General features: G+C 35.2%; 1 protein-coding gene across 1 annotated transcript; it reads left to right on the forward strand.

The window, feature by feature from the left end:
* The first annotated feature begins 1,853 nt into the window (after window positions 1–1,853).
* Window positions 1,854–18,969, forward strand: Cp7Fb (Chorion protein b at 7F). The gene is made up of 3 exons (XM_073975770.1): window positions 1,854–1,901; window positions 2,001–2,286; window positions 17,471–18,969. Exons 1-3 carry the CDS (start codon window positions 1,854–1,856, stop codon window positions 18,967–18,969), a joined length of 1,833 nt encoding a protein of 610 aa, XP_073831871.1.
* The last annotated feature ends 8,788 nt before the right edge of the window (window positions 18,970–27,757 follow it).

The following is a 27,757-nucleotide window of genomic DNA, read 5'->3' on the forward strand; positions in this document are numbered from 1 at the left end:
ATCGATTTCTGAACCATTGTGCGGTATGCTATGAATATATGACATCATCACAGCCATGTGTTTCTCATCCATATCAAATAAATCTGCGTTTATTGTAGCACTAACACACAACTCACCTTTCAGAGTTATCAAACATTTCTGACCTTCGAAATTGCATTGTCAACTTTGGGACTAATAACAAGCTTTCCTGTAATTCCTTAATTCCCTTATTTAAACCAAAGACTTTTGTATCGCCTATTCTATCACTACCGCAATTTGTATCATGGTCAAGTAAAAAAAACGTTCGTTTGAACAAGTAGCAGAAGAATCAATGAACCAGTTGTTTTTGTTTCGAAATGAAGCTGCATTTGAGTCAGCTGTTGACATAAATTTCATTGTGCTTATTTTGACTTTGGTTGCAATTTCATTTAATGTGACCATTCTTACCACACTGATAGCATTTCAGATGCTTCTGGTTTTTAACAACACAGCTTCCTGTCCAGCAAATATTCCAGTTTTTCGCTTTTCCTATTAAATTTTTTTCTTTTTACCCATTTCCAGAGTTAGATCACTTTTCTGGCGAACTTCCAAGGCTGACACCAATATGTTACGATCTTTCGGCAGGCTTCCAAGAAGGAAAGATACGACCTTATTGTCCGTAAACTCTTCTTCGAGATCCTCCAATTTACTCAATATTTCCAAGAATTCAGAGAAGAAGCTCTCCATCAACTGGTTTCCTTCATACGCTTCGACGAAAGCTGCTACAAAAAAAGAGGTTATGCAGAGAGCATTCTTCCAAACTGTAGGTATCTAATACTAACAAAAAGGATTGAATACAGTTCCAATCCCAGAAGATGGTATAGAGCGTATACCAGCCCGGTCAGAATGAGGTAAATGCACCTATAAACCGGCTGAAGAATAATAAGGCCGCAGGAGATTTGTTCAAGACTGGAGGACACGCTGATAAGGTGTTTGCAACAGATAGATATCACCACCTGGCAGGAGGAAAGCGTGTCCAATGTTTGGAAAGAAAGGGGATAACAGCCCGTTTATATTATATATTTTTGTCGGGTTAACCTTCTTTATGATGATTTATTAGACGTACACATATATGCAATGGAATTGAAATTTTAAACCCAGTATGTTTATTAAATCAGGTTCTATAAGACTTTATGCTCAAAGTCTGTTCCATGTTTCCTATGAGATTGAACTATCCTATATGATCATTGAAATAATTCGACCAACGCGGCTTTAGAACTGACAAAGCTACATTGGAACAGATTTAATATGGAAAACTGTTCTGTAGAGTTTATCTCCTATCGAACATATACATAGAGATCATTCAATGATATGGGCATTTGTTTTCTTTGGCAATTCGTGGGAAGTGTTGTCACTCTAAGTATAGTTCTAAGTATAGTTCACTCCATACGCTACATTAAGAAGATACTGAGTGATTTTGGCTTATCTTTTCACCATTCTATTCATTCTGATTCAATTTTTTTCTAATTCCCCAAACTGATAGCATATAAAGTCATTCATAATCTGCATAGAAAATGAAGCGAAAATAAGTTTAAATTTTCTCTCACCAGCAGCAGCGAATCAGTTGTTTTGAAAACATCTCAAGTTCAAGAGACTTTCATGCCATGCCATGAACATGAAAAAATTCAAGTTCAAAGACACGTATTTTGTAACTTCGAAAGACAACAACAGCAACAATAACAACAACGAGAAAATAACTCTACCATAAAAAAACTCTTATTTTTTCACACCGAGTTTATATAAATGCAGATTTTAGAGTGATATCGGATTAGTTTTATCACAAAATTCTTGACAAATCAAAGTGAATATCGTAACAAATTCCGATTGAAACGACAATGAACGCGACAAGCTACTCTATTACGGGGGCGTTGATATTGGCCATGGTAAGTTGTTGTAAGCCAGCCATCAAGCCAACCATCCGCAATACAAAAATACCAAAAAAACGAAATGCCAAAAATGTGAATATTTTACCTCGTCTTTAGATATCAACCTTGCAATGCATTCCCATCGAAGTGGTCTATACGGGTGGAGACAATTGTGATTGTCCAAAATCTTTGAATTATCTGGTCAATGTACCACCACCACCGGAACCGCAAGAAAATCCACGTTATGAACATGGCTACAAATTGGAGGTGCCACCACCCGCTAAAGCCAAGGTGACCTACAGTTTTGATTTCACGGTACAAGAACCCCAAAAACCGGTGCCCGCGGAAGAAGAAAGATGGAATTTATACGCCAAAGTGGATCGTATAACAGCCCATAAGCAGGGTAAGTGTAGAAATGTGTGAATGTGCGTGAATTGTAAATTGAAATATTTTGAAAAGAAATGTTCAATATTCGATGATGAAAAAATATTTAATAATCCGCTAAGAATTAGTGCATGAATTTGCAGTCGTTAAATACCATTCGTATGAAAGAAAAAATTATAAAAGTGTCAAGTGTAAACATAACTGATGTTAGAGGCAGCATTGAAAACAGTGGTTATAGTCGTAATGCTAAATGCAATTATCTACTTTCCTCTTGTGATATTGTGAGGGGTTTTTCAAGTTTTTGTAGTTAGTACTCCATTTCGCCTGGGATAGTGAAATAACTCGTTGATGTTTGAGTTCATTCCTTCCTCAACTTACAATCGAAAAACTACTGTATGAGGTGAGTTCCGGATGTCATGTTGTATAATTTCTAAACTTTTATAGTAAACAGATGTTGGTGGCAAAACGTTCACAATGAATTAGCAGAGTGACAGTAATTTGATTACGAAGATGTATGAAATTGATCGTCGCCATTATTTACAGCCGAACTGGTATTATAAATCCCCGATCTAAATCATAAGGAAGCAAAAGAACCGCAAATAAGATTTAATTTATTTTTTTTTTCAATTCCTTAAGTTCGCTTACGTATTTAATAAATCCGCTGGGTTTTAAATGCCAATAAAAAAATATTAAAATTTTTTATAATTTGCAAAATTCGAAACGAGAGGGCTAATATGGCCTTTCGAATTTAAACTAAGTTTGTACAAAATAATACGAAGGTCAAAATTTGAACCGAATCGGCTGATCCGTTCGAGAGTTACCATGCGCTCCAGCGACTACACATGCTACAATGGTGGTTTTTTATGGACTTACCCTGAAAAACCTTTTATCGTCGTAATGGAGGCATCGAATACAAGATGTTGCAAAAAGAATCGTATCGATTAGAGAGAAGCTCTTAAAATGCAATTTTTTTTTTCAAAAAAGTGTGTGGGTTTTATCCGAAGGAGTGGACTGATAGAGTCCATATTCGATGTCTCGCAAAAAAGTTTTGAACATTTATTGGCGAGGTATTCGAAGGGTTGGACCGATATTACCCATCTTTGAACTTAAACTAACTTTGTACAAAATATTACGAATGCCAAATTTTGATCCGAATCGGCTGTTCCGTTCGAGAATTATCGTGAGCTCTAGACATTACACCTGTTACCATAGGGGCTTTTACACCTCTCGGGTCATTTTCTCAGAAAGTATGGATTTGCTCCTGAAAAAACTTATACCGTAGTAATGGAAGCAGCGTATACAAGTTGTTACAACAAAAATCAAAGAAAGGACGGATCAAAGGACGAGAGAAGGCCTTAAACTGCACTTTTCCGAAATTGTGTGTGGTAGGTACCCGAAGGAGTGTAGAAATATAGTCCATATTCACACCTGATACAAGTCTGTATAAAATAATACGATGTCAGATCAGAAATTCCCTGTGAGAGTTATCTTTCGGATTTGCCATTTTTGGTTCATGCCTGCAGGGTTTCTTGGAGGTTTTAGGTCATTATCTCAAGAAGTATGGACCTGCCCCCGAAAAATGGTAACGTCGTAAAGGGAGCCGCAAGTACAACCCACTGAAAAAACATTCGAACTATATTCGAACTCGATCTATATCTGTAATACGATGTGCAAAGTTTGGACCAAATCGATTGCCTCCTTTGAGAGTTAACGCTCAAAACATTTGTACAGACAAATTTTGCCAGTGTTTCTCAAATAGGGCATTGGCGTCCCTTTTTATTGGGATAGCTGTTGCAATTTTGTCTGGCTTAATCCCATTTTTTTTATATATTTTAAAACAACTAATTTATTAGTGGAGAAAGTTTGGCATTGTTCGCCAAGGGGTAAGGCAGGGAAGACTAGTTTCGATCCTCGCCACAGGATCTCATCAGTTTTTTTTTTTCATTTTTTCATGACCAAAGAAAAAAACTTCAATGAGAAGTTTGGCAACCTCACACAACCTTAACGAAAGACAAACCTTCTCCATGTGTTATGTGTCGTTGAATTACAACGAAAACCCTGTTTTTTGCCTAAAAAAGTACCAAAAGTTACAACACTTTTCACGTATCACAATAAACAAGGTAGATGCCGAATTTATGCAAAAAAAATTGTAATATCGACATTTGTAAACAAAGAAAAAAATAAATACATTACTTTGTTACAATGTTATTTTTTCATTGTGTCCCTGTACTTTTTCGTGGTAAAATTAGCAAATGAGCGAAATGTCAAGAAATACCTTCCTATACATATTCGTTCAAACAGTGCGTGAACGGAAAAATGACAGAAATTGCAAAAACTCAGGAAATCAGATGACAGCGAACAAGCTGCTAGTTTCTACTCGGTCAAATTTGTATAGCAGAAAATTTTATTTTTGCTCCATTTTTGTATAAAGAGAAGTGCGAGTTTAGTACAGGAACGCGTTTCTGGCAAAATAGTGCGAGAAGTACTAGTTTGCAGGTTCTGGAAAACAACTTTGTGTCTGTTACAGAACCTGCAAGAATTTGAAAAATATTAGTACGATAAAAATTTGTCCTTTATGTTATCGAAAAATAGTAAAAATTTGACAGTTCTGGAACAGACCATTTATCAATCAAAATTTCTAATTTGGTGCTATTAGGATAAAATAATTTGTTTGTACATTTGTTACATATACACATTTTTACGATGAATTTTGAAACAAGTGAGCCAAGGCTATAGTCTGGTCGGGGCCGACTATGTGATACCCTACACCACTACCCGTGTGCATAAGCTTTTGACTGGTAAAATTCAAAATATTAAAATTTGGGATAGCTTAGCGTCTTTGTTCTGAATGTCTTCATTAATACAGGACGATTTTGTTGAAACGCATTTAAGTGCATCGTCAGTACAACTCAAATAAAACATGGAAAAGTGGGGTGTACGCTAACCATCAATAGACTTACTTCTCTATGAGACCCCCCATCAACCCCCATAATGTCGTGCCTATCCGATCAAAATTCCGACCTGTAGTGTGATTGCACAAAAAAATGGAAAAAGGCATGCATTACCGACTATTGCGATATATCTGTTGTGTGACCACCTATGACAACCTACTTCACATCGTTGTAAAGGTGAAATTTTCTAGTTTCCTTGCCAGGTTTCGCTTTCGAGATACCTCTTACAGAAGAAAGATATTTGCTTTGAAATAAAAGATTGGTCTTTTCTCCAAATACGTTTTTTTCAAATTCCGACCCCTGAATAATATTCGACCATTACCAAAATCAATAGCTTTTTCCCTGTGCGACCCCCATTAACACCCAAAATTTCGTGACGATCCAATCAAAATTGCGCGTGATTGCAAAACAAAAAAAATTCAAAAATGGGATGTATTACCGACTATTGCGATATCTCCGTTATTTCGTTACCTACTCCAACCTGCTTTACATCATTGTAAAGATGGGATTTTCTACTTCATAGTCAAACTTTGCTTTTGGAAGGTCCCCAACCAAAGCTGTGATATTCGTCATTATAACCAAAATCGCAAAAATGAAAAGTTGTGTTCTATTAGCGGCTATTGCGATATCTACGACAACCTACGTTACATCGTTGCAAAGGTGACATTTTCTACTTTCATTATCAGGTTTTGCTTTTGATATACCCCTTATGGAAGCGGAGATAATAGCTTTGAAATAAAACATTGACTTTTCTCCAAGTATGTTTTTTGCCTATTCTGACGCCTGAATATTATCTGACCATCACCAAAATCAATAGGCTTCTTCCTCTGTAGGACCCCTATTAACCCCCAAAATTTCGTGACGATCCGATCCGATTACAAAAATAGTGGAAAATGGGATGTATTACCGACTATTGCGATATCTCCGTTATTTAGTCACCTACGCCGACCTAGTTTGCATCATTGTAAAGATGGGATCTTCTACTTTCATAGTCAGGCTTTGCTTTTGGAAAGTCCCCAACCAAAGGTGTGATATCGTCATCATAATTAAAATCGCAAAAATGAAAAGTTGGGTTTTATTTGCGACTATTGTGATATCTTCGTTGTTTGATCAGCTAAGAGAACCTGCTTAACATCATTAGAAAGGTGATATTTTCTACTTTCATTGTCAGGTTTTACTTTTGGTATACCCCATACAGAAGCTGAAGCTTATCCACATAAGTTTTTTGCCCATTCCGACCCCTAAATATTATCCGACCATCACCAAAATAGGCTTCTTCCCCTCCGGGACCCCCATCAACATCCAAAATTGCGACCTGTAGCGTGATTACAAGGTTTAGATGGACAGACGGACGGACACACATAGCCAGATCGACTCAGCTCGTCGAGACATTCATTTTGATATATAAGTATGGGTCTACGACCATTATTTCGATGCGTTACAAAATTTTTGGCCACATAGTGGTGCAGGGTATAATTATTTAAAATAGTTATTGATACATACGGTTATCGAACGGGAAAACATATGTGCTCTGTTCCAGCAGAACCTGCAAAATGCTACTATTGCTTACTACGATAGCATTTTTTCCATTATGTTATAGGAAAAAAATAGTAAAAATTAGTAGATTATTGCAGTTCTGAAACAGACCAATGGTAAACACAAAAAATACAAACAAGTTATTGTGCGTTAAGTTTTTCGTAAAAAGAAATTAAAACATGAAAATTGTATAAAATAATAGAAAATTGTGAAAAGTTAAAAGTAATAGTGGCCAGAAATAAATTCCACGATGTAAAAATATAAAAATCGCATTCTGGTATTGGAAAATATATTTCTAATTTTTAAGAAACAGTCCATTTTGGCCTATTTTTTTACTCATTTTATTGGAAAAAGTCATTAGTATGTGGTTTTGATTAGTTTTATTGCAAAATATTCCGTTAAAGTTCGTTTTATGCCACAAAAATAATCATTTCGACAGCAAATGTGTGGCGAGCCAAAACTCGCAAGATTCCACTCGAAAGTCCGATCGACTCGAAAATGAAGCAGTTGCTATTAAAGGGTGTTTTTTTTAAGCGCGATAGAACTTGAAATTGTAAAAAATAACACAAAAAATTAAATTGTAGTCAAAAATTTTTTTTATTCGAAAGATCAATACGTGACATTAACATTTGAAAATGATTTCGGGCATATGGACACCTCGGCTGTTCTTGACGAAGTGCATTCTGGACGTCCAATTTTTGGCCACTTTTTCGAGCACTGCTGGCCGTATGTCACGAATAACACGAACAATGCTGGCCTCTAAGGCATCAATTGTTGCTGGTTTATCAGCATAAACCAGTGACTTCACGTAGCCCCACAGGAAAAAAATCGGGAGGTGTCAAATCGCACGACCTTGGAGGCCAATTGACAGGTCCACTTCTCGAAATCAACTTATCGCCAAATTTTGATTTCAATAAGTCGATGGTTGCGTTCACCGTATGGCACGTAGCGCCATCCTGTTTTAAACCACATCTCCTCCGGATCAATGTCATTCATATTTTCAAACAAAAAATCATTGATCATGAGGCGGTAACGATCTCCTTTGACCGTAACGCGAGCTCCGGCCTCATTTTTGAAGAAATAAGGTCTGATGATGCCACCAGCGTGAAAACCGCACCATACGGTGCATTTTTCTGGATGTAATGGAGTCTGTAGGGTCTCTTGTGGATTGGTCTCACTCCATATGCGGCAATTTTGCTTATTAACAAACCCGTTAAGCCAAAAATGCGCCTCATCGCTGAACGCCATACAAATGACGAAGTCGTATATAAGTTGCGCGAGTCGACGACTGATTTTCAAAGTAAATTTGGATAATTTCGTAGCGTTGTTCAAGCGTGAGTCTATTCATGATGATTTGTCAGAGTATACTGAAACAAATAAAAAAAGTTTCATCAAAATTTAATTTTTTGTGTTACTTTTAACAATTTAAAGTTCTATCAAGCTTAAAAAAACACCCTTTATATCCGTACTTTAAAATTAATCAAAAAATCGATTTTGTAAAATTTGTAAGTGGCCTTGTAGCCCATTAATGGAAGTCTTAAGTGGCCGACTTTAGGAACACTATTAAAAATTATGTACCAATAGTCGGCCAAACATAACGGACTAACCTCAAACCATGTATTCTATTAGATAAATTCATTCTTAAAGATATTTTTATGCAAAAATCATTTTTAATCTGACTCTTAATCTTATAATTAAATGACAGACTATTGGTACTGGCCGGCTAAAAGGGGCTTTTACCCTACTACTTATCAAAATAAAAGTTTCGGACCGGTCAATTTAGGAGTAAAAAATTAATTTCAAAATATTTTTGGAGCAAAATTTTAATTTTGACTGAAGAAGAATCACCGCTTTTCAGCATGCACAGGTGATGTTTGGACACTCCAAGTCTATTAAAAGAAGTTGAAAAGACAAAAGAAATGCGTGCTAAATCGGTATAAGAAATTACAACGTTCCTAAGTTTTGCGGAAGTGTAAATTATGTTTGTACCTAAAACTTTGGGTTATTTTCGTAAATATTCAATTAAATTTGTTAATATAATCTATTAAAAGGACCAATATTTGTATTCATATTTATTTTACTTTAGCAATAATAAATTACATTAATATTTTAAATATATCACATTTATACATTGCATTAATGCAATTCTATGTTAGGTACAACGTTTTTTTTTTTTTTGACGCTTGCTGTATATAGAATATTCAATTTTTTTTTCTTGTCAAAAATGTATTTGAAATTATTAGCTTAAAACATCCAAAAACCTAGGTCATGGTTTTTTGCTTTCTTAACCCAAAACACTGTAGTAACAAAAGAGAGAGAAAAAAAATTGGCCATTCATACAAAATTCAACAAGAAGAAATTGTCATTTTGCAAAGCAAAGAAAAATTTCTACTTTCCGGGTTTCGTGTTTCTCGTGTTACTGCAAATTGCCTACAATAAGCAAAAAATATCAACAACCTTATCTTTTTTGCATTTCCAGAGAAATTGTTTTTTTAGGAAATACTATTCTCACGTTAAAATAAACAACCATAACATATGGGTACAAGTTCCATGAAGAAGTTTTGTTCGTAAAAAGAAAATGCAAAAAGAAAATTGTTTGTGGGTAGTACCCACTGGGTACATGAGATTATCATGAAAGTGTCGATAAACATCATATAATATATTTACCAATCTTTTACCTTTATTACTATAAGTAATCGATCAAAGAAAAGAGAGTGAAGAGAAATGCAAATTATTGTTGTTATCTTAAAAATATTAAGGAAGGCATTCCCACGTTTCCGAACGGAAACATTGATAAGCAGACAGCGGAATTTGCATATTTTTCTAAAATTCATACAGAAAAATTCTGATATTTTTAGATGTTACTAAAGTGTTTTTTTTGTCATATTTGCACTTAATACAATAAAATATTGCAAAATATGTTAAAAAATCATGTAAGAATATTTTATTATATCTGAAATTTTGAAATTTATGCAAATTCCGCTGTCTATTGATAAGTATGGTTCCAAAGTATTATTGGCTTAGTTTGTGTACTGCCACCTTTCTAAAGAAAAATATGATATACATATAACGATGTGGAGATATGTTTATAATTTTGAATAATGTTTGCTCTGTTACAGAACCCACAGGAACCTATCAATTTTGAATTTAATGAAAACAATGTGTTTTAATAGTTATACCCTCAGCCTTTAGGCTACAAAGGGTATATACACTTTGATACGACCAAAAATGTGCCTCATCGAAAGATTTTAGACCCCAAATATGTTTGGACGAAATTCGTTTCAGACTATTTGGAGTAGATTTAGTCATATCCGTCCGTCTGTCTGACTGGATCAACCGATTCGACCCCAAATTGGGGGTACGGTAATACTTTGTCCAAACTTAGTTTAAGTTCGAAGATGGGTTCAAAAAGTTCAAAATGTTCCTGTAAAATGGTGTGAAGGATAAGTCTTGCAGGGAGCAATTGATTTGGTCCAAACTTCGCACATCGTATTATCCCTTCCAGATATATTTCGGGTCCATTCCATCGGGTAACTCCCACACAAAATACGGATAAAGTGAAGTTTAAGAGCTCCTCTTGGTTCGTTCTGAATTTTTTTCAGAAGGTTGTCCTTGCGGCTCCCTTTACGACGGTACAATTTTTTTCTTGCGCAAGTCCATACTTCCTGAGATATTGGCCTAAAAGTTCAAAGAAACCCTGCCGGCACCAACCAAAATGGCAAATCCGGGAGTTTCTGGTTGGTGCAGACTTTGCACATCGTATTATTTCATCCAATCATGCATCAGGTTGAAATATGGACTATATCGGTCCACACCTTCGGACACTTCCCTGGGAAAAAGTAAAGTTTAAGATCTCCTCTCGCATCGGTTTGATTCTTTTTTCAGTAGGTTGTTCAAGCGGTCTCATTTACAACTGTACATTTTTTTCTGGAGTAAGTCAATAATGGCCCAAAATCTCCAAACCCTGCCGGCACATACTAAAATGGCTCTATTGTGCAAGATAACTCTAAAACTAATTCAATATTTCGAGTCCTTTATGAAGAAGTTTGGTTACAAAATATGTTTGGTATATGTCAGTGATTTGGTTTAGCCGATGGTAGAACAATAAAAGGTAACAGCAATACACAGCGGACCTAACTGGCTGACTACGACATTTTATATATTTATTTCTATTTCGATGTATATTAGGGATATATACTTATTTTTTGAGGAAAAAATATATCATTCCGAAAAAAAAACTATTTCCCAGAAAGACTTCTTCATATCAATGATAATGTTTACATACATCTTTGACAGTAACATTACAAGCAAAAACAAATTTCTATATGGTTGTTGTTGAGTTGTTTTTGTGGTAGTATTTACTTTGCCTTATATTTGTTCTACCATGGGTATAGTCCCACATTAAGGCACCTACAGATTTGACAGCAAAGTCTTGGTTCAAACTCAATATATTTTATATGTAATTATTGTGTTTGGTTTTGTTGTTGTTGTTGTTTTTTTTTTGGGCAGCACGGCACAAAAGTATCTATTTTTTTCGCTGATAGGATAATAATAATAATAATAGTAATAATAATAGTAATAATAATAGTAATAATAATAATAATAATAATAATAATAATAATAATAATAATAATAATAATAATAATAATAATACTAATAATAATAATAATAATAATAATAATAATAATAATAATAATAATAATACATTATTGTATGACAGCAAAACATGGTTGACGTCAAACTCAATTATTCGGAAACTGCAAACACAAATAAACAAACTCGAGTTCGTCTTCGGAAGACATACATTTCAATGTGGAGACTACGCCTCCGAAGTTTAAAATTAAGTTACAAAATGGCGCTGTGTTAGGACAGCGCTTGGCATGTGTGTTTTCGAGTAGTAACCTAAAAATCAATTGAGCTTTATCCAAAAGAACTTGTGACAGATGGTGTTTTCTCGAAGTCGTGTGTTTGTGAGCGGACCTTCGTCCAGTCCGTGCTCTTAACTTCTTCAAATGAGTTTCCTAATCTAACCTGAATTTCCATCCATGTGTTTGTGCGAGAACCAATGGGTTCAACGAGTTTCTGATATATCAATTAAGCTAACCGGAATTTTTACGTAGAGACTACGCCTAAGAGCTTTAGAATTAAGTTTGCAAATGGCGCTGTGTTGGGTCAACGCTTAGCACGTGCGTTGTCGAATAATAACCTAAGAATCAAGTAGGCTTTATAAAAAAATATACTTGTGACATTTGATGTTTTCTTGAATATAAGCTTGTATGTATCCTGTTACTGAGTTCAGAACAAGCTTTTTTTCTGTGTATTTATTGAATGTTTATATGCTACAAACGTCCAATATTTTGGATTATAAACAACATATAGAAACAACATTCTTGCGATCTTTTGTTTTTGAAATTTTTGATAAGAGGAATAAGTCTCTAACACGTTTTTGTAATGAACTATTTTCATAAAAATTTTTATTATGTTTGAAATTTGCAACAAAAAACTATGTATATCAACCATTTTTTAAGATTATTTGAAACTCGTCTCTTCCTAAATGTCTATTGTACAAAAAAGGATTTTTCTGTCGTATTTTTATGTTTTGTTCGATCTTTCTAATGTTAAAAAAGATTAACGAGATTGAGATCAATGTTTATATTTTATTTATTGCATATTATTTAAAATAATTCGAAATTACATTGAATTTCATCTTAATTTTGGGAAGTATGTACTTTCAATGGATGCACATTTCTAGAATTATTCCTCTTTCCTTCTTCGGCAAAGGACTTTATAACGATAAGCGAAATAAAAAAACTGATCGGAAACAGATTCAGATTCGTCAAAATCTCGACAAGTATCAGTCTATGGACAGATCGAATAGTGGCTACACAACAAAAATCCTTTAAACCAAAGCTATGTATTAGGCGATTTTTTCGATTGAGAAAAATATTTGGAAGCTTATTTTTCCAATGTAAAGTCAAGTATATACCCCATAACTAAATTGTCACTTGGAGATAATTTTTTTATAAAAGCTATACATAAATGTTATTCAAGAGCAATGTTTAGAATATCAAAACTATACCAACGAAGGCACAAAATTAATTAGAAGAGTGTAATTTTATACATGCAACAAGTCCTGTGCGGATCCAGACCTTATATAGCGAAAATGCTCCACTTATCGCTTCTTGCCTAATACACGAATAATAAAACACAACGCATCAGTGTATCAGTGAGGCTGTGGGGCTTATCTTTTAGATATGAATCTTTGTTTTATAGTTTTTTTGAAGTCATTGCGAATCGAGCTATGCGATTTTACAGTTTAATGGAGTTGTTACTACCTGGCGAATGATGTATTGGTCAAGGTAAGCATTGTTCTTTCTGCCAAAACTCTGACTTCCAGCATAAAAGCATAATATTTGCGGTCACTGCTATATACTAACGGTTTCAATAACATTGGTTCGCTAGAACGTAGTCCAATCATAAGCAATAAATCATCTATAGTGGTTGCAAAGCTTGAAAACTTCTCCAGATGATCTGTTCTTCCAAACATCTTTATAGTAGAGCTTTTCAGAACAAGCGACGACATATTTTATACTACCAGAAGGAGTAGACCGAAAATCACCATCTACGAACTTTATATAAGGCTCGCAGAAATATTGCTATAAACAATGTTTGGACCAACGCAGTATCCGGTTCAAAAGTCACTACACATGATGGCCGTATGTGTTCCTTACAGATTTCGGGCCACTTTCTCTGCAAGTATGGGCATGTCCCTGAAAAAACTTGTATTGTAGTAATATGGGCCCCGAGAACAATTGTTGCAAAAAAGCAAACCGTTTCCAGTGAAGTATTTTTATTTATTAATTTATTTAGTTCATATTTTACTTATAACTAAATTATTAGCATAAAGGAAGTGAAGTCATGACTTCTGAGGTCTTAAGCTTACACAGGTATATTTACTAATTATGTACTTCTCTGAAAATTTTTCAAATACTCAGTGGTAGGTTATCGAAAGAGCGGATCGAATCGGTTGATCTGTTCGAGAATTATCATGTTCTCCAGGCAGTCACCCAGACGGACGAAAATAGCTAAGTCGACTCCAAATTTCCTTTGGCCCTAAAACCATTATTTCGATGAGGCACATTTTGACTAAAGGCTGCGAGTACAAAAAATTTATATTGGGAAAAATTTTGTTCATGGATTTTTGCTAAAATTCTGGGCGCCAGAATTTCATTTTAAAAATATTCAGGATTGACAAGACAAGAGTTTTCTTGTTTCCTGATCAATTTATGAGAAAATCCACGATATGAAACAAGAATTTCTGCACGATTGGGCGACAGAATTTGTGACTACATACCCACGATTGGGTGCTGGAATTCTTCATGGATAGACTCACTGCTGCTCAGCATTAGTTCTCTATCAAGAAAACCACTATCGGCCTTCAGAAATTCTTTGTGATAAGATCTACGATTGGACACCTACATATCTTAAGGAAATATCTTCAATGACAGTAACAGTAACAACGATTGGACACCTGAATTTCCGAAATTAAAAAACTGACCATATTATGACACCGCAGCGTGATAAAAGACAAAAAAAGACACGTGTCTCGGAATTTTCCTTTATTTATATAACTCCTAAAAGTATCTGCAAATATAAAAATTACTAGTGGATAACGCCATGATATCCGAACATGCCCTGTGCATAAATCAATTCTCTACTAATCCCATTTTCTTTCCATAAATTAATCAATAAAATTGGAGTGGAAAATTGAAGCCATGATTTTGAACTTTTGTGAAGTAGGAAACAAAGGAAAGATTAAGATATTTCTAAGGTTTTCCGATTGTATACTCTTTCTCTTGGTTTTACCGAAGTGATATCACTGAATTGCATAACGTTCAATGTAGTTGTAAGTTATTTGATAAATGATACACGCGAAAGCATATGCGATTATTAATATATCTATTGTTTGAACATATATTAAGTATGATATATTGTCAAAAAAGTTCTGAAAACAAGGGGAAATTGGCCAAGAAGTCTTACGTCATTTTAATTAAAAATGGTAATGAAGATTATTTCATGAGTAATATAAGTATAAAATAAGGTTTACATCATTGCTAAATAAGAAATTTTTGCTAACATGAACTTTCAAAATTTTGGTCAGGTGAACCGACAAAAATGTTGATTAGGATTAAAGATCAAAAGTTTTGCGGAGGATATACTAAAAGGAATGGATCGACATTGACCGTTATGGAAGTGGATCTCCAGCCACAACATATGGTGCCATAGGGGGTTTTTACACTATTCGGGCTGTTTGCTCAAGAAGTATGGACTTGCCCCTAAAAAAACTCTTACCATCGTAATTGAGGCAGCGAATGCAAGTTGCTTCAACAAAAATCAAAGTGATTCGATATCAGGTCTTAAAGTGAACTTATCCGAGATTTTGTGTGGGAGGTACCGGGTGGAGTTGACAAATATAGTCCATATTTGAACCTGATCTATATCTGGTAGATATATTAGGATGTGTAAAGTGTAGACCAATTAAAATGTTAAATAAATTCGTAATGAAAATGGGCAAGATATATTTTTAATTAATAGCAGAGGGTGTGAATTAAATTATAAAAATTAGTTTGGGGTCTGGAGGTACTTAGTTATATAGCAATAAATTTTCAAAGAATTAAATTTTTTAGTGTTTTTATGGGTTGTATGCGCTTGTTCCATACGGTGCATCTTGTAAACTTGGCCGAAATTAGCTTCGATTATTTTTGGGGAATAAAACTGGACTCTCTGGATACTGAATAACCACATTCGGGCTGCAAATATTTCCAAATCTTTTGATGACTGCACTTTTAAAATAAGGGATTTTGCATGAAATTCATAAAAATTTAGCTGTGCATTTGTATGGGAGCTAAATCAAAATATGGATACACATTTTATATGCAGTGAGAACACGGAATGCAAAATTACAGCCAAGTTGGATTAAAAATGTGGTCATGATATTCGAAATACCTTAAATTGGGAAGTACGATTACATGGAGGCTATATCAAAACGTAGATCTATGTTCATAATTTTTGGTGGAAATATTTTGTGACCACTAGGAACCCTAAGTTCCAAATTGCAGCTAATTTGCTACGAAATTGTGGCTTAAATCCTCAAAATACCGAAAATCGGAAGGTACCGTTATATGGGGGCTATACCAAAACATTAGCCGATATTGTTCATATTTGGCCCATTATTACCCACAGGTACATGCTGAGTTTGTGCAAAAAAAAAACGTATCTCAATTCGTTTGCAAGTTATGAATTTCGCGCCGCTAGACCAGTGCTTTCGATCACCGTGCGTCGTTCGGACTTGGAGGAGGTTACATTTCATTGATATGAAAAAGTCTTTATGGGAAATTATTTTTTTTTTCGGAATGATATATTTTTTTTTTTCAAACAATATATATCCCTAATGTACATCGAAAATAGAATAAAATATTTTAAATGGAATATGGAATTTGACACTAACGTTACAGCCAAGTTCAGTCAGCTGGGTATTGCTGTTACCTTATATTGTTCTACAACAGGCCTGCTCAAGGTGCGCACCTGAGCTGTCGGTGTGTGTCAATTTTCTCACACACACAATTTAAAAAGAGAGCTTTTGTTTTTGTTTTGAATATTTTCAAAATTAAAAATCAGTCTCTATTGAACATTCAATGAGGAAGGTTCTGTTTTCGAATTTGTCTATGAATTTATATGCGTACACTGAAAAAATGAATGAAGATACTGAATACGAATTTTTATTTGCCTAAAATTTTTACGGCAAATTAGAGTGTTTGGTTTGTCAACGCACTTTGGTTTGTCACGAACTTGATTTGCAACAAATTATAACATCAACAGTCACATTTGGTCAAAATAAAATAATTATTCTACTCTATATTTTGAAATATAAAATAAAAAAAACTGTTACGATATTTCTCACAGTATACAGAGAGACAAAGGAAAATTGAAATTTGTGTATTTCAAAACCAACACAATTACAAAATGTGTTTGTATGTGTCTGAGCAGGCCTGTTCTACAATGACTGGCATGTAAGACTATCGGCTATAGTTTAATAATATCTTCGTGCTCACCGTAGAGCTTTTTGGAACTTTTGGATCATTATATCAAGAAGCATGGACGTGTCTACTAAAATCAACAAAATATATAATAGCAATTGTTCCACAAATATTCCAGAAAGGATAAGACTTCTCTCATATAAATGAATACACCTCGTTTCATATTAGCTCAATGATATGGGACCTACTGTTTATTTCCAAGTCCGAACGGTGTGTCTTACTACATTATTTATAGAGAAGTTTTACATGGGTGGAATACTCAGGAAAATGTCGCCACATTCCACTGACGGGTACTTTTGACAAAACTGATAATTTGATATTGCCTGGCTTGGGACTTGAATCCGGACATTTAGCGTGGACTACCTTGGTCTTAAATTTCAGTTTTTGTAAGCACTTTGGAGTGAGCGCTATGTTTTCATTATTTAACGATGTTTGTCTATAGATCAGATTGCCAAAACCTCAAAATATAGCTGGAGTCTAAGACGATCAACTATTGAGTAATCACAATGTTATCTTTAACTTGTTCGCTTGAAAAACTATGTACTTTTAAACACCCCAACTTCCTAGAAATTCATAAATCTCATCAACATTATCTGTTTCTTCCCTCTTTCTTTCGCAGATTGTGTGCCCACATCTCCAGAGCGTTCGCCCTCATGCAGCTGTGGTGAAAAGTGCAACTGTGCTCGTTGTAGGTATGTATCGTCGACGCTAGCCAACGCTGACATCTTTAAACGTAGTTTACAGACTTTTAAACATCCGAATAGCTTGAAGAAGAAAAGTTTTAGGGGAAATCCATTTCTGACATGGGCAGCTATTATTACGCCCGTTGCAAAGAATGAAGAAAGTACGACATCCAACGATGATATAACACAAACGAAAACTCGTCGAAGAAGAGATTTGTCGAAACTCTTTGGTCTTCACAACAGCAGAAAATCATATGAAGAAAAGAGACCCGTTGTAAAACATTACAAGAAACGTTTATCTTCATATGGCAGCGATAATGATGTAGTACGTACAGCAACAACTACAACAACAAAAGCACCACTAAATCTATTGACCAGCTTAGGGGAAAGTTTTGCGCCATTAAGCAAAGCGTTTCCTGCTTTACCCACTGGTTGGAATGGAAAAGGTCCCCTGGTCAAGTTGCGCGATATGATGCTGGAACATAATTTGCGTAATAAACGTGACATTAAGGGTGAATATGATCTGCTGGAAAGTGATAGAGATCAGTTGGATTTAACATTGCCGGAAATTATACAATTTATGCCGGAAACTTTAGATCCAAACTTCAAACGAGGCCAATGTCAATTTGCCAACTGTCATCGTCAGTTTGAAGACATGCAGCAGAATCAGCAAATGGCTGGAAACAGTTTATTAAAAACTATGGAGGGTGATAGTTCCAAGAGTTCAGAAGAGTCTACAGACGATCATCATGATGGTGGTGATAGCGATGACGGTAGTGGTGATGGTAGCATCGACAACAATTCAACTGATGATGATGACGACGATGATAACAAAATACACAGCGATCGGAATTCTTCGGTAAGGAAACGTAATGTTGGACCCTATAGCTGTGCTCATTACTCCCATTTCCGTTCTCCAACTCCACCGGCTAATAGTTATTCCGTACAAGAATATGAACCTAGTTCAGATTATCAGCACCCATCACCTTTTGGCTTGACAAATTTCAATTCGTTTGGCCAGCCACAGCAGATACAATATGAGGCGGCAGCACCTCATTACTTTGCAAACCCATATTCCAAACCTGCTGTAGCATTGTCACGTTCTCTAGAAGATGAGGTGCAAGTTGTAGCCGATCCTCCACAATATCGTACCTACTCTCCAGCACCTGGTTATTACTCAAATACACAATTGGATCAAATTATAGCCGATATTGTTAGTCAACATGTGGCCCAACTTGAGGCCCCAAAACAGTTCATCCCAGTTCCTCACAGCTCCGCCGCCCTAACGCAAGACAATGAAACAAGATCGTTTCTAAAACTACTCTCCGAGGGAAAGTTTAATAAACTATTTGGTAGTGTAGATAAAACCTATACCTTTCCACCACTGAATTTCTATACACCTCTGGCGTATTCAAATCCATCGGGTAGTTATTGAATATTTGCATTTGTTAGTTTAGTTCAATAAGTTATTGTTAAGTTTTTCACATCATAAATGTGATCGTTAATTGTAAATAAATATTTAAAATACAAAAAAGTGATTCCCTTTCCTCTTTTTTCTTTCTTTCTTGTCTACTTCTAGTTGTGGTTACTGATCCCAAAAAACTGCACTCCATGTTAATTTTTTCTTAGTGTGTAATGCGATAAGAATTAGGATGGGAAAAACTCCAAAAGGCCGTTGCCAAGAAATAATGAAATCTAATTAATTTTCAATAAACTTTGTCTATAACTGCAACTACTAAAAGTTTCAATTAATTTTATGGGTTAGGATTCTTTAGGATTTTCCTATGGTGTGGGACATTGTCCTCCTTTTAGATGAACGGAGGGTCAAAAAATATCGGAATTGATAACATTTGCCGTACATGATGCAAATCTTTTTTCAGACTCAGACACATAGATGGGATACTGATATTAACCTTCTTTCAATCTCAGCGCCACTGAGATTTAGCGACAAGACCTCTATCCAATATGGTTCGTCTATTTTTTTTATTTGTATTTTAATTCAGCTTCAGTTTAGAAGCGCATTTTTTTATCAGCCGTTTACGCACATCTTTGATAAAGTTTTTCTTAGAGTAGAAAACCGGAACCGCGGAACAAAAGAAGAAAACAAGAATTCTAGTTTTTGTCTGGCAAAAACAAATTGCAATGTAGGTAATAAGTTGTTATTTTATCTTCTTCGTGAAAAAAAACTCGAAAAACTCAGACTGTTGTATAATTTTATAATTTCTCATTATGATGATTTAGCAAAAAAAACAATTGGTAAACATTTGCAATTAAACCCCGACCCATTTATTTCGAGAAATTTTGTTTCGATAAAAAAAAAGACATTCAACTACACTGGAAGAAACATACGTCCATTTATATTATTACTAGCAAAATGCCCGCTACTTCGTATGCGGAAAAGAAATAATATTCAAATAAGCATTTAATATGGTGAACACTGAACATTTTTATGTACTTATAGCTATTTAAATTGATATTTAATTTCTTTCAAGTACCGTTCGTGCATGTTTTGTTCGAATCTCAAAAAAAGTCCTCTACACTTCAACAGCGACCTACATTTTAAATTTCAGTCCGAATTTTGGAATTTGTGATATCAAAATGTAGAAAACCGATCGATTCCCCGGTCAGGCAACATCAAATTTTCGACGGTTGCAAGATACCCATCAGTAACAATTATTACATTATTTAGAAACCGAATTCGTGTTAACATAGAAACAATAGAACATTATTCAGTACAATTTTTAGAATCCAGAACCTTAGCTCATTAGCTTGTTACAGTTTTAGCTCTACTTGTTCACCCAATGTCAATAGTATTACATGTGGAAACCTTTCATACATTTAAAGGTGGATTTTAATAAACATTCTGATCCAATCTCAACAGTGATCCTCACAACAAATTTCAATTATCGATTCACCCAATACCAGTGCTTCAATATTTAGTATTACTTAATACTCCTAGTACATTTATTGTACGACCACATCTAAAAATGAACCTGTCAAATAGATAATATACCTATTCCTTAGCTCAATACCAAATTGATTGCAATTTTGTACTTTTCACACACTAATTATATTATTCCAGCTTCATTGCTACACCAACGTCAAATTTAATACCATTGTGTATTTCTCAATAAGTCAGCCAGCCCTAAGTCCAATTTCAGAATTTGTATGCATTTAAAAAAAAATCATATATAAACACCAACACCATCCCTCAACAACAATTCGAAATTTCACTTTATCCCTTAAACGCCAAACTGGTACCAAATTCAGTTCCTATAATATGTATAAGTTAAAAAACTACTGCCTTTTATCCAAAACATAATCCCAACAGCAATTTAGTATTTTTCGTATACATAAGTACGTACACATAATAATGAATTTCACAATTTCAACTCTACTAATTTACACAATAACAGTTTGAACCAAATTCTGTGCCATTTTGTAATTTTGTAAGTATATCCACAACCACATCCATATCTTAACCCTACACATCAAGAGGGTCTATAATACCAAATTTCCGAATTCCATCTCTATTCATAATACCATTAATACTTTCCAAATTTCAGGATACCACCCCATCCGTCCACCTAAAACTAAATTGTACCAAATTAAGTACCATTTAGTACTTTTCGTAACCATAAGTACGAACTTCCAAAACTATCTCAGTCCTATACTCCAACAGTAATCTGAAATTCAGGATTCCAGCTCTCTCCGTTCACCCAAATATAAATTGTACCAATTTAGTACCACTTAGTACATTCCGTGCACATAAGTACGAATTTCCAAAACTTCCTTAACCCTACACTCCAACAATAACCTTAACTCGAAATTCCAGGATTCCTGCTCTATCCGTTCACCCAAATATAGATTGTACTAAATTAAGTGTCATTTAGCACATTCCATACCCATAAGTACGAATTTCCAAAACTACCTCAATCGTACACTCCATAAGTAATCTTAATTATAAATTTCAGGATTCCAGCTCTATCTGTTTACCCAAATCCAAAATGTACAAAACTTAGTACCATTTAGTACTTTCCGTACCCATAAGTACGAACATCCGAAACTACCTCAAACCTACACTCCATAAGCAATCATAATTCCAAATTTCAGGATTCCAGCTCTATCGGTCCACGTAAATTTCAATTGTACCAAATTTAGTACTTTCCGTACACATAAGTACGAATTTCCAAGGCTAACTCAATCCTATAGTAATCTTAATTCCAAATTTCAGGATTCCAGCTCTATTCGTTCACCCAAATCTAAAGTATACCAAAGTTAGTACCATTTAGTACTTTCCGTACCCATAAGTACGAATTTCCAAAACTACCTCAATCTTACACCCCATAAGTAAATTTAATTATAAATTTCAGGATTCCAGCTCTATCTGTTCACCAAAATTCAAATTGTACCAAATTTAGTACATTTAGTACCTTCCGTACCCATAAGTATGCATTTCAAAACTACCTCAATCCTTCACTCCATCACTAACCTTAATTCCAGATTTCAAGATTCCAGCTCTATCCGTGCACCCAAATCCAAATTGAGTACCATTAGTACTTTCGTACAAATTTCCACAACTTGTTCAATCCTACAGCCCAATAGAAATCTTAATTCAATATTTCAAGATTCCAGCTCTGTCCGTTTCCTACATTTAAATTGTACCAAATTTAGTACCATTGTACCAAATTTAGTATTTTCCGTATCCATAGGTACGAATTTCCAAGATTAATTCAATCCTACAGTCCAACAGTAATCTTGATTCCAAATTGTACCAAATTTAGTACCATTTAGTACTTTTCGTACGAATAAGTACAAATTTGCAAAACTACATCAATCCTATACTCTAACAGTAATAATAATTCAAAATTTCAGGATTCCACCTCTATCCATTCACCCGAATCCAAATTGTACCAAATTTAGTACTTTTCGTACACATAAGTACGAATTTCCAAAAATAACCCTCATATCTCAATCCTACTCTTCAATAGTAGTCTTAATTTTAAAATTCAAGTTTCCAGCTTTATCCGTTCACTCAAATCCAAATTGTACTAAATTTAGTACACTTTAGTACTTTTCGTACACATGAGAACGAATTTCCTTTCATAAACACCACCTCCCATCCTTTATTTCCATACCAAATTTCAAGATTCTAGCTATAGCCGTTCAAAATATACAACTGGTACTAATTTTTATAACTTTTTGTACTTTTCGTACACTTCTAGGTCGAAATTCCAAAAACCCTTTGGTACATCTTTCTAACTCTCCACCAGTGACCGTTTGTCTAATACAAAGTGTACCATATTTAGTACCATTTATTACTTTTCGTACCCTTCCAGTTCGAATTTCCAAAAACCGAGCCTTATCTCACGCCTACTTACCAACACCAACCTACACTCAAAATTTTAAGCTTCTAGCTTCATCCGTTTCGTCTAGGCATTGATTATAAGGCGGTCAGCCACACAAATAATACAAATTTTAGTCCTTCTAGGACGAATTTCCAAAAACCCAGCCTTATCGAGCACCTTCGCCCCAAGATTAACCCTCACACAAAATTTCAAGATTCTAGCTTCAGCCGTTTCGTCTCAGCGTTGATTATTAATCAGTCAGCCATACAAAAAGCACCATTGTTAGTACATTTTAGTTCTTTTCGCACCCTTCTAGGACAAATTTCTAAAAACCCTGCCTTATCGGGCACCTTCGCCACAAGTCTAACCCTCACCCAAATTTTCAAGATTCTAGCTTCAGCTGTTTCGTCTGAGCGTTGATTATTAATCAGTCAGCCACACAAATGTTACCATTTTTAGTACATTTTAGTGCTTTTCGCACCCTTGTAGGACAAATTTCCAAAAACCCAGCCTTATCGAGCACCTTCGCCCCAAGACTAACACTCACATAAAATGTCAGGTTTCTAGCTTCAGCCGTTTCGTCTGAGCGTTGATTATTAGGCGGTCAGCCACACAAATTTGACAATTTTTAGTACATTTTAGTGCTTTTCGCACACTTGCAGGACAAATTTCCAAAAACCCAGCCTTATCGAGCACCTTCGCCCCAAAACTAACCCTCACACAAAATTTCAGGTTTTCAGCTTCAGCCGTTTCGTCTGGGCGTTGATTATTAGGCGGTCAGCCACACAAATTTGAAAATTTTTAGTACATTTTAGTGCTTTTCGCACCCTTGCAGGACGAATTTCCAAAAACCCAGCCTTATCGAGCATTTTCGCCCCAAGACTAATCCTCACCCAAAATTTGGGAATTCTAGCTTCATCCGTTTCTTCTGGGCGTTGATTCTTAGTCGGCCCCCACACAAATTTGACCATTTTTAGTACATTTTAGTGCTTTTCGCACCCTTGTAGGACAAATTTCCAAAAACCCAGCCTTATCGAGCACCTTCGCCCCAAGACTAATCCTCACCCAAAATTTGGGAATTCTAGCTTCAGCCGTTTCTTCTGGGCGTTGATTCTTAGTCGGCCCCCACACAAATTTGACCATTTTTAGTGCATTTTAGTGCTTTTCGAACCCTTGTAGGACGAATTTCCAAAAACCCAGCCTTATCGAACACCTTTGCCACAAGACTAATCCTCACCCAAAATTTGGGAATTCTAGCTTCAGCCGTTTCGTCTGGGCGTTGATTCCTAGTCGGTCCCCCACACAAATTTGACCATTTTTAGTACATTTTAGTGCTTTTCGCACCCTTGTAGGACGAATTTCCAAAAACCCAGCCTTATCGAGCACCTTCGCCCCAAGACTAATCCTCACCCAAAATTTGGGAATTCTAGCTTCAGCCGTTTCGCCTGGGCGTTGATTCTTAGTCGGCCTCCCACACAAATGTGTCCATTTTTAGTACATTTTAGTGCTTTTCGCACCCTTGTAGGACGAATTTCCAAAAACCCAGCCTTATCGAGCACCTTCGCCCCAAGACTAATCCTCACCCAAAATTTGGGAATTCTAGCTTCAGCCGTTTCGTCTGGGCGTTGATTCCTAGTCGGCCCCCCACAAAATTTGACCATTTTTAGTACATTTTAGTGCTTTTCGCACCCTTGTAGGACGAATTTCCAAAAACCCAGCCTTATCGAGCACCTTCGCCCCAAGACTAATCCTCACCTAAAATTTGGGAATTCTAGCTTCAGCCGTTTCGTCTGGGCGTTGATTCTTAGTCGGCCCCCACACAAATGGTACCATTTTTAGTACATTTTAGTACTTTTCGTACCCTTCTAGGACGAATTTCCAAAAACCCAGCCTTATCGAGCACCTTTGCCACAAGACTAATCCTCACACAAAATTTGGGGATTCTAGCTTCAGCCGTTTCGTCTGGGCGTTGTAGATCACATCATCACTTTACTCTTTTATATATATAGATTATTAAGTCCACAATTAAAAGAAGTGAGTAAAGGCTATAGTCAGGACGGTCCCGGCTATGTGATACCCTAAACCACTACCCTTGTACATATGCTTTTCTCTGGTAAACATTTATTTTAGGGAGGTAATGACGCTTTCACCTGTCTGATCAAATGACTTAAGGCAAACTGAACCAAAATAATTAACAATTATTTTTATATTTGACTACTGTCGACAATCTACTTGGTACTGACTGAAAGCTTTGCTGGTCTTCTTGATTAGCATTTTACATATCTTTAATACACCAAATAGAAGCAGAGGTATTTGTGATTAAAATAAAAACTTCAATATATGAAAATTGGATAGCTTAGCTGCTTTTGCAATAACTATAATATTTTACCATTAATCCCACATTTTGTATTAATTTAATGCTCAGTAGTGCGATTCTCTAACTCTAACGCAAAATTATGAATGAATAGTTCAAATTAAAGTTGACAGCACTCTTGCAATCGGTATAACTTTACGACTACTTTTTATTCGTTGTTAAATTACCGAGAAAAATCGTTAATTACCGAAATTATAAGCATTTTAATTTTACCGATTTTTGTCGGTAACTCAAAAAATGAGTTAGAGAATCACACTACAGATGTTCTAGTTCCATTACACTGTGCAACACTGAAAACAACACAACTTATAATGTGCATTTTCTGAAAGTACATATTAAGACTACAAAAACCCTAGTTTGGTTTTGGATTGTTAGGTCGGGTTTGGATTTTACAGCCTCATCTAAACCTCACCGACTCTTTTTTCCATTGTTCGAGGCTTTATCTCAAAAACTAATAAGAAGTTTGCTTTGTGGTCTTCAGCAATATTATAGACCTAATGTAGTAGAACATAAGTGTCGCACAGATGAACTGGAAAATACTGCATCTAGCGGGTGAAAATCGATAAAATATATGAATCACTAGATAATTTCTGGAACTCTGGTCAGTAGCAGGTAAACCATTGGGAGTCGAACCAAGTAACCTTCCCCAAAAATGTTCCAAATAATGCCAAGGAAAAACTTCTCATTGAGCTTTTTTCTTTGCTTAACCTTATACTTCGAGCTGACGATTGATGTTTGGGTATAAAAAGTTTCTTGTTGAAGAAGTTATTGAAAAATAACTTCGGTGGAGAATATCCACAAACAAGAAACAAGAGAACTGATGAGATCCAGTGGCGTGGATCGAAACTATAGTATTCCCTGCCTTATCCCTTGGCGAGCAATGCCAAATCTTTTCCACTAATAAAATAGTTGTTTTAAAATATTAAAACAACAACAATGGGATTAAGCCAGACTATTTTGAAAAATCAAAATTGTTTTAATTTATAACCTCAAAGCGGCGGTACCGTTATATGGACCTACATTAAAACTATTTTGCAGAGATGCTATATCAATATGTGGAACTATATTGAACATTTTTAGTAAGAAGATAGATGCTTTACTCGTGGAAAATGCTATAATTCAATTTTTAGCTAAATCGGTTAATTGTTGTAGGTAAAATCCTTAAAATCCTTTAAATACTAGCGTATGCGATTTTTTTCTAACGTAGTAGCAGGGTTAAATGTTTTTTAGTTGATTTTATATGGTACTAGCTGAACCCGGTGCGCTTCGCAACCCAGACTTCTTCGCTGGGGCTAATCTATCCTATAAAGAAATTAATTTCAGTAGGAATGACACTAAGTTTGAGCGCTTCAACCATGATTTTAGATTGTTTTCATCTTTTATCCTATGGTAGTAACATTGTCCAAGTCCATCCTATTATGGCACACTAAAATTGTTTTTAGGATGAATCTCACTTGTATTCAATATTTTCACTTCAGATCTTATTGCCGAGGATGATATTTCTCACACTTAAAGTGAGAACTCAAAAAATGAGTTACAGAATTCCACTACCGTTCGGAGAAGTTTTACCAGACTATAGTGTTCGACTAATACATTTCGTATCCATAATAATTATTATTTTTCTTAATATAGACATGTAAATACATACATATAATTTCTTCTTAATTTGTTGTAGTAAGAAAAAATTGTTTTTTTTTTCATCGGGGAATTTTTATAGAATTTGCAAAATTTTACAAAAAAAAATTATTTTCTTAAATTATTAAATTGTGAAAATATTTTTGTAAAAAATCTCGCTATCACCAATCAGCTTCATAAGCTTCATTTCCATTCATCTTAATGGCCACTAAAAAACAAAAAATATATGGGAATTCCTGAGTGAAATCGGACACTTTTTTAAAATGAGGGCTTTGATTTCCATTAGATTTTGCTGTGGTGATGTTGTTGTTGTAGCAGCTTGGTGCTGGGTTGGCAGCCGCTGGCCTAAACACCATGGTTTCGAGTCAATCCAGTACGAAAAAACCCGCTGCCGTGGGATTGCTATGGTGATGCTGCTCATCAGCAAAACATTTCAGTATATTTTCATTTTTTTACTAACGGTTCCAGAGATAACGCGCCTTGAAAAAGTCGAATTCATTAAAAACTTTATGTACATATGTACATAAATACAGGATATACGAATGCGTTCTCAGTCCGTTCTGTGCTGTGAAGGAGTTTATAAGGTATATTGCAAGAGGTAAAGCTCCACTTATTTCCTTTCCGACTATAAGTACTCCTCCTGCAGGAGGTAAAGGTCCACTTATTTCCTTTCCGACTATAAGTACTCCTACGTAGATCACATTTAAAAAAATGTATATACTCTTACACTCCTGAGTCTACACTCCCCTTTAAATTTGATGACACTTGTAATTTATTTAATTCATGACATTAGTTTCTTCCAACCAATTGTGACACCTTAAATTACTCTTAGGATAACTCCCACTTGTGTTGATAATTTTAACTCC

The sequence above is a fragment of the Musca autumnalis genome, unplaced genomic scaffold (genome assembly GCF_047663935.1).
Source record: "Musca autumnalis isolate F117 unplaced genomic scaffold, ASM4766393v1 scaffold_3, whole genome shotgun sequence".
NCBI classification, from domain to species: Eukaryota; Metazoa; Arthropoda; class Insecta; order Diptera; family Muscidae; genus Musca; species Musca autumnalis.

Excerpts from the sequence above, each read along its gene's own strand:
- Cp7Fb (XM_073975770.1), top strand. The coding sequence starts at position 1,854 with ATGAACGCGACAAGCTACTCTATTACGGGGGCGTTGATATTGGCCATG. Across the intron at positions 1,902-2,000 it reads GGGCGTTGATATTGGCCATG|ATATCAACCTTGCAATGCAT; the intron begins GTAAGTTGTTGT and ends CCTCGTCTTTAG. Across the intron at positions 2,287-17,470 it reads TATAACAGCCCATAAGCAGG|ATTGTGTGCCCACATCTCCA; the intron begins GTAAGTGTAGAA and ends TTTCTTTCGCAG.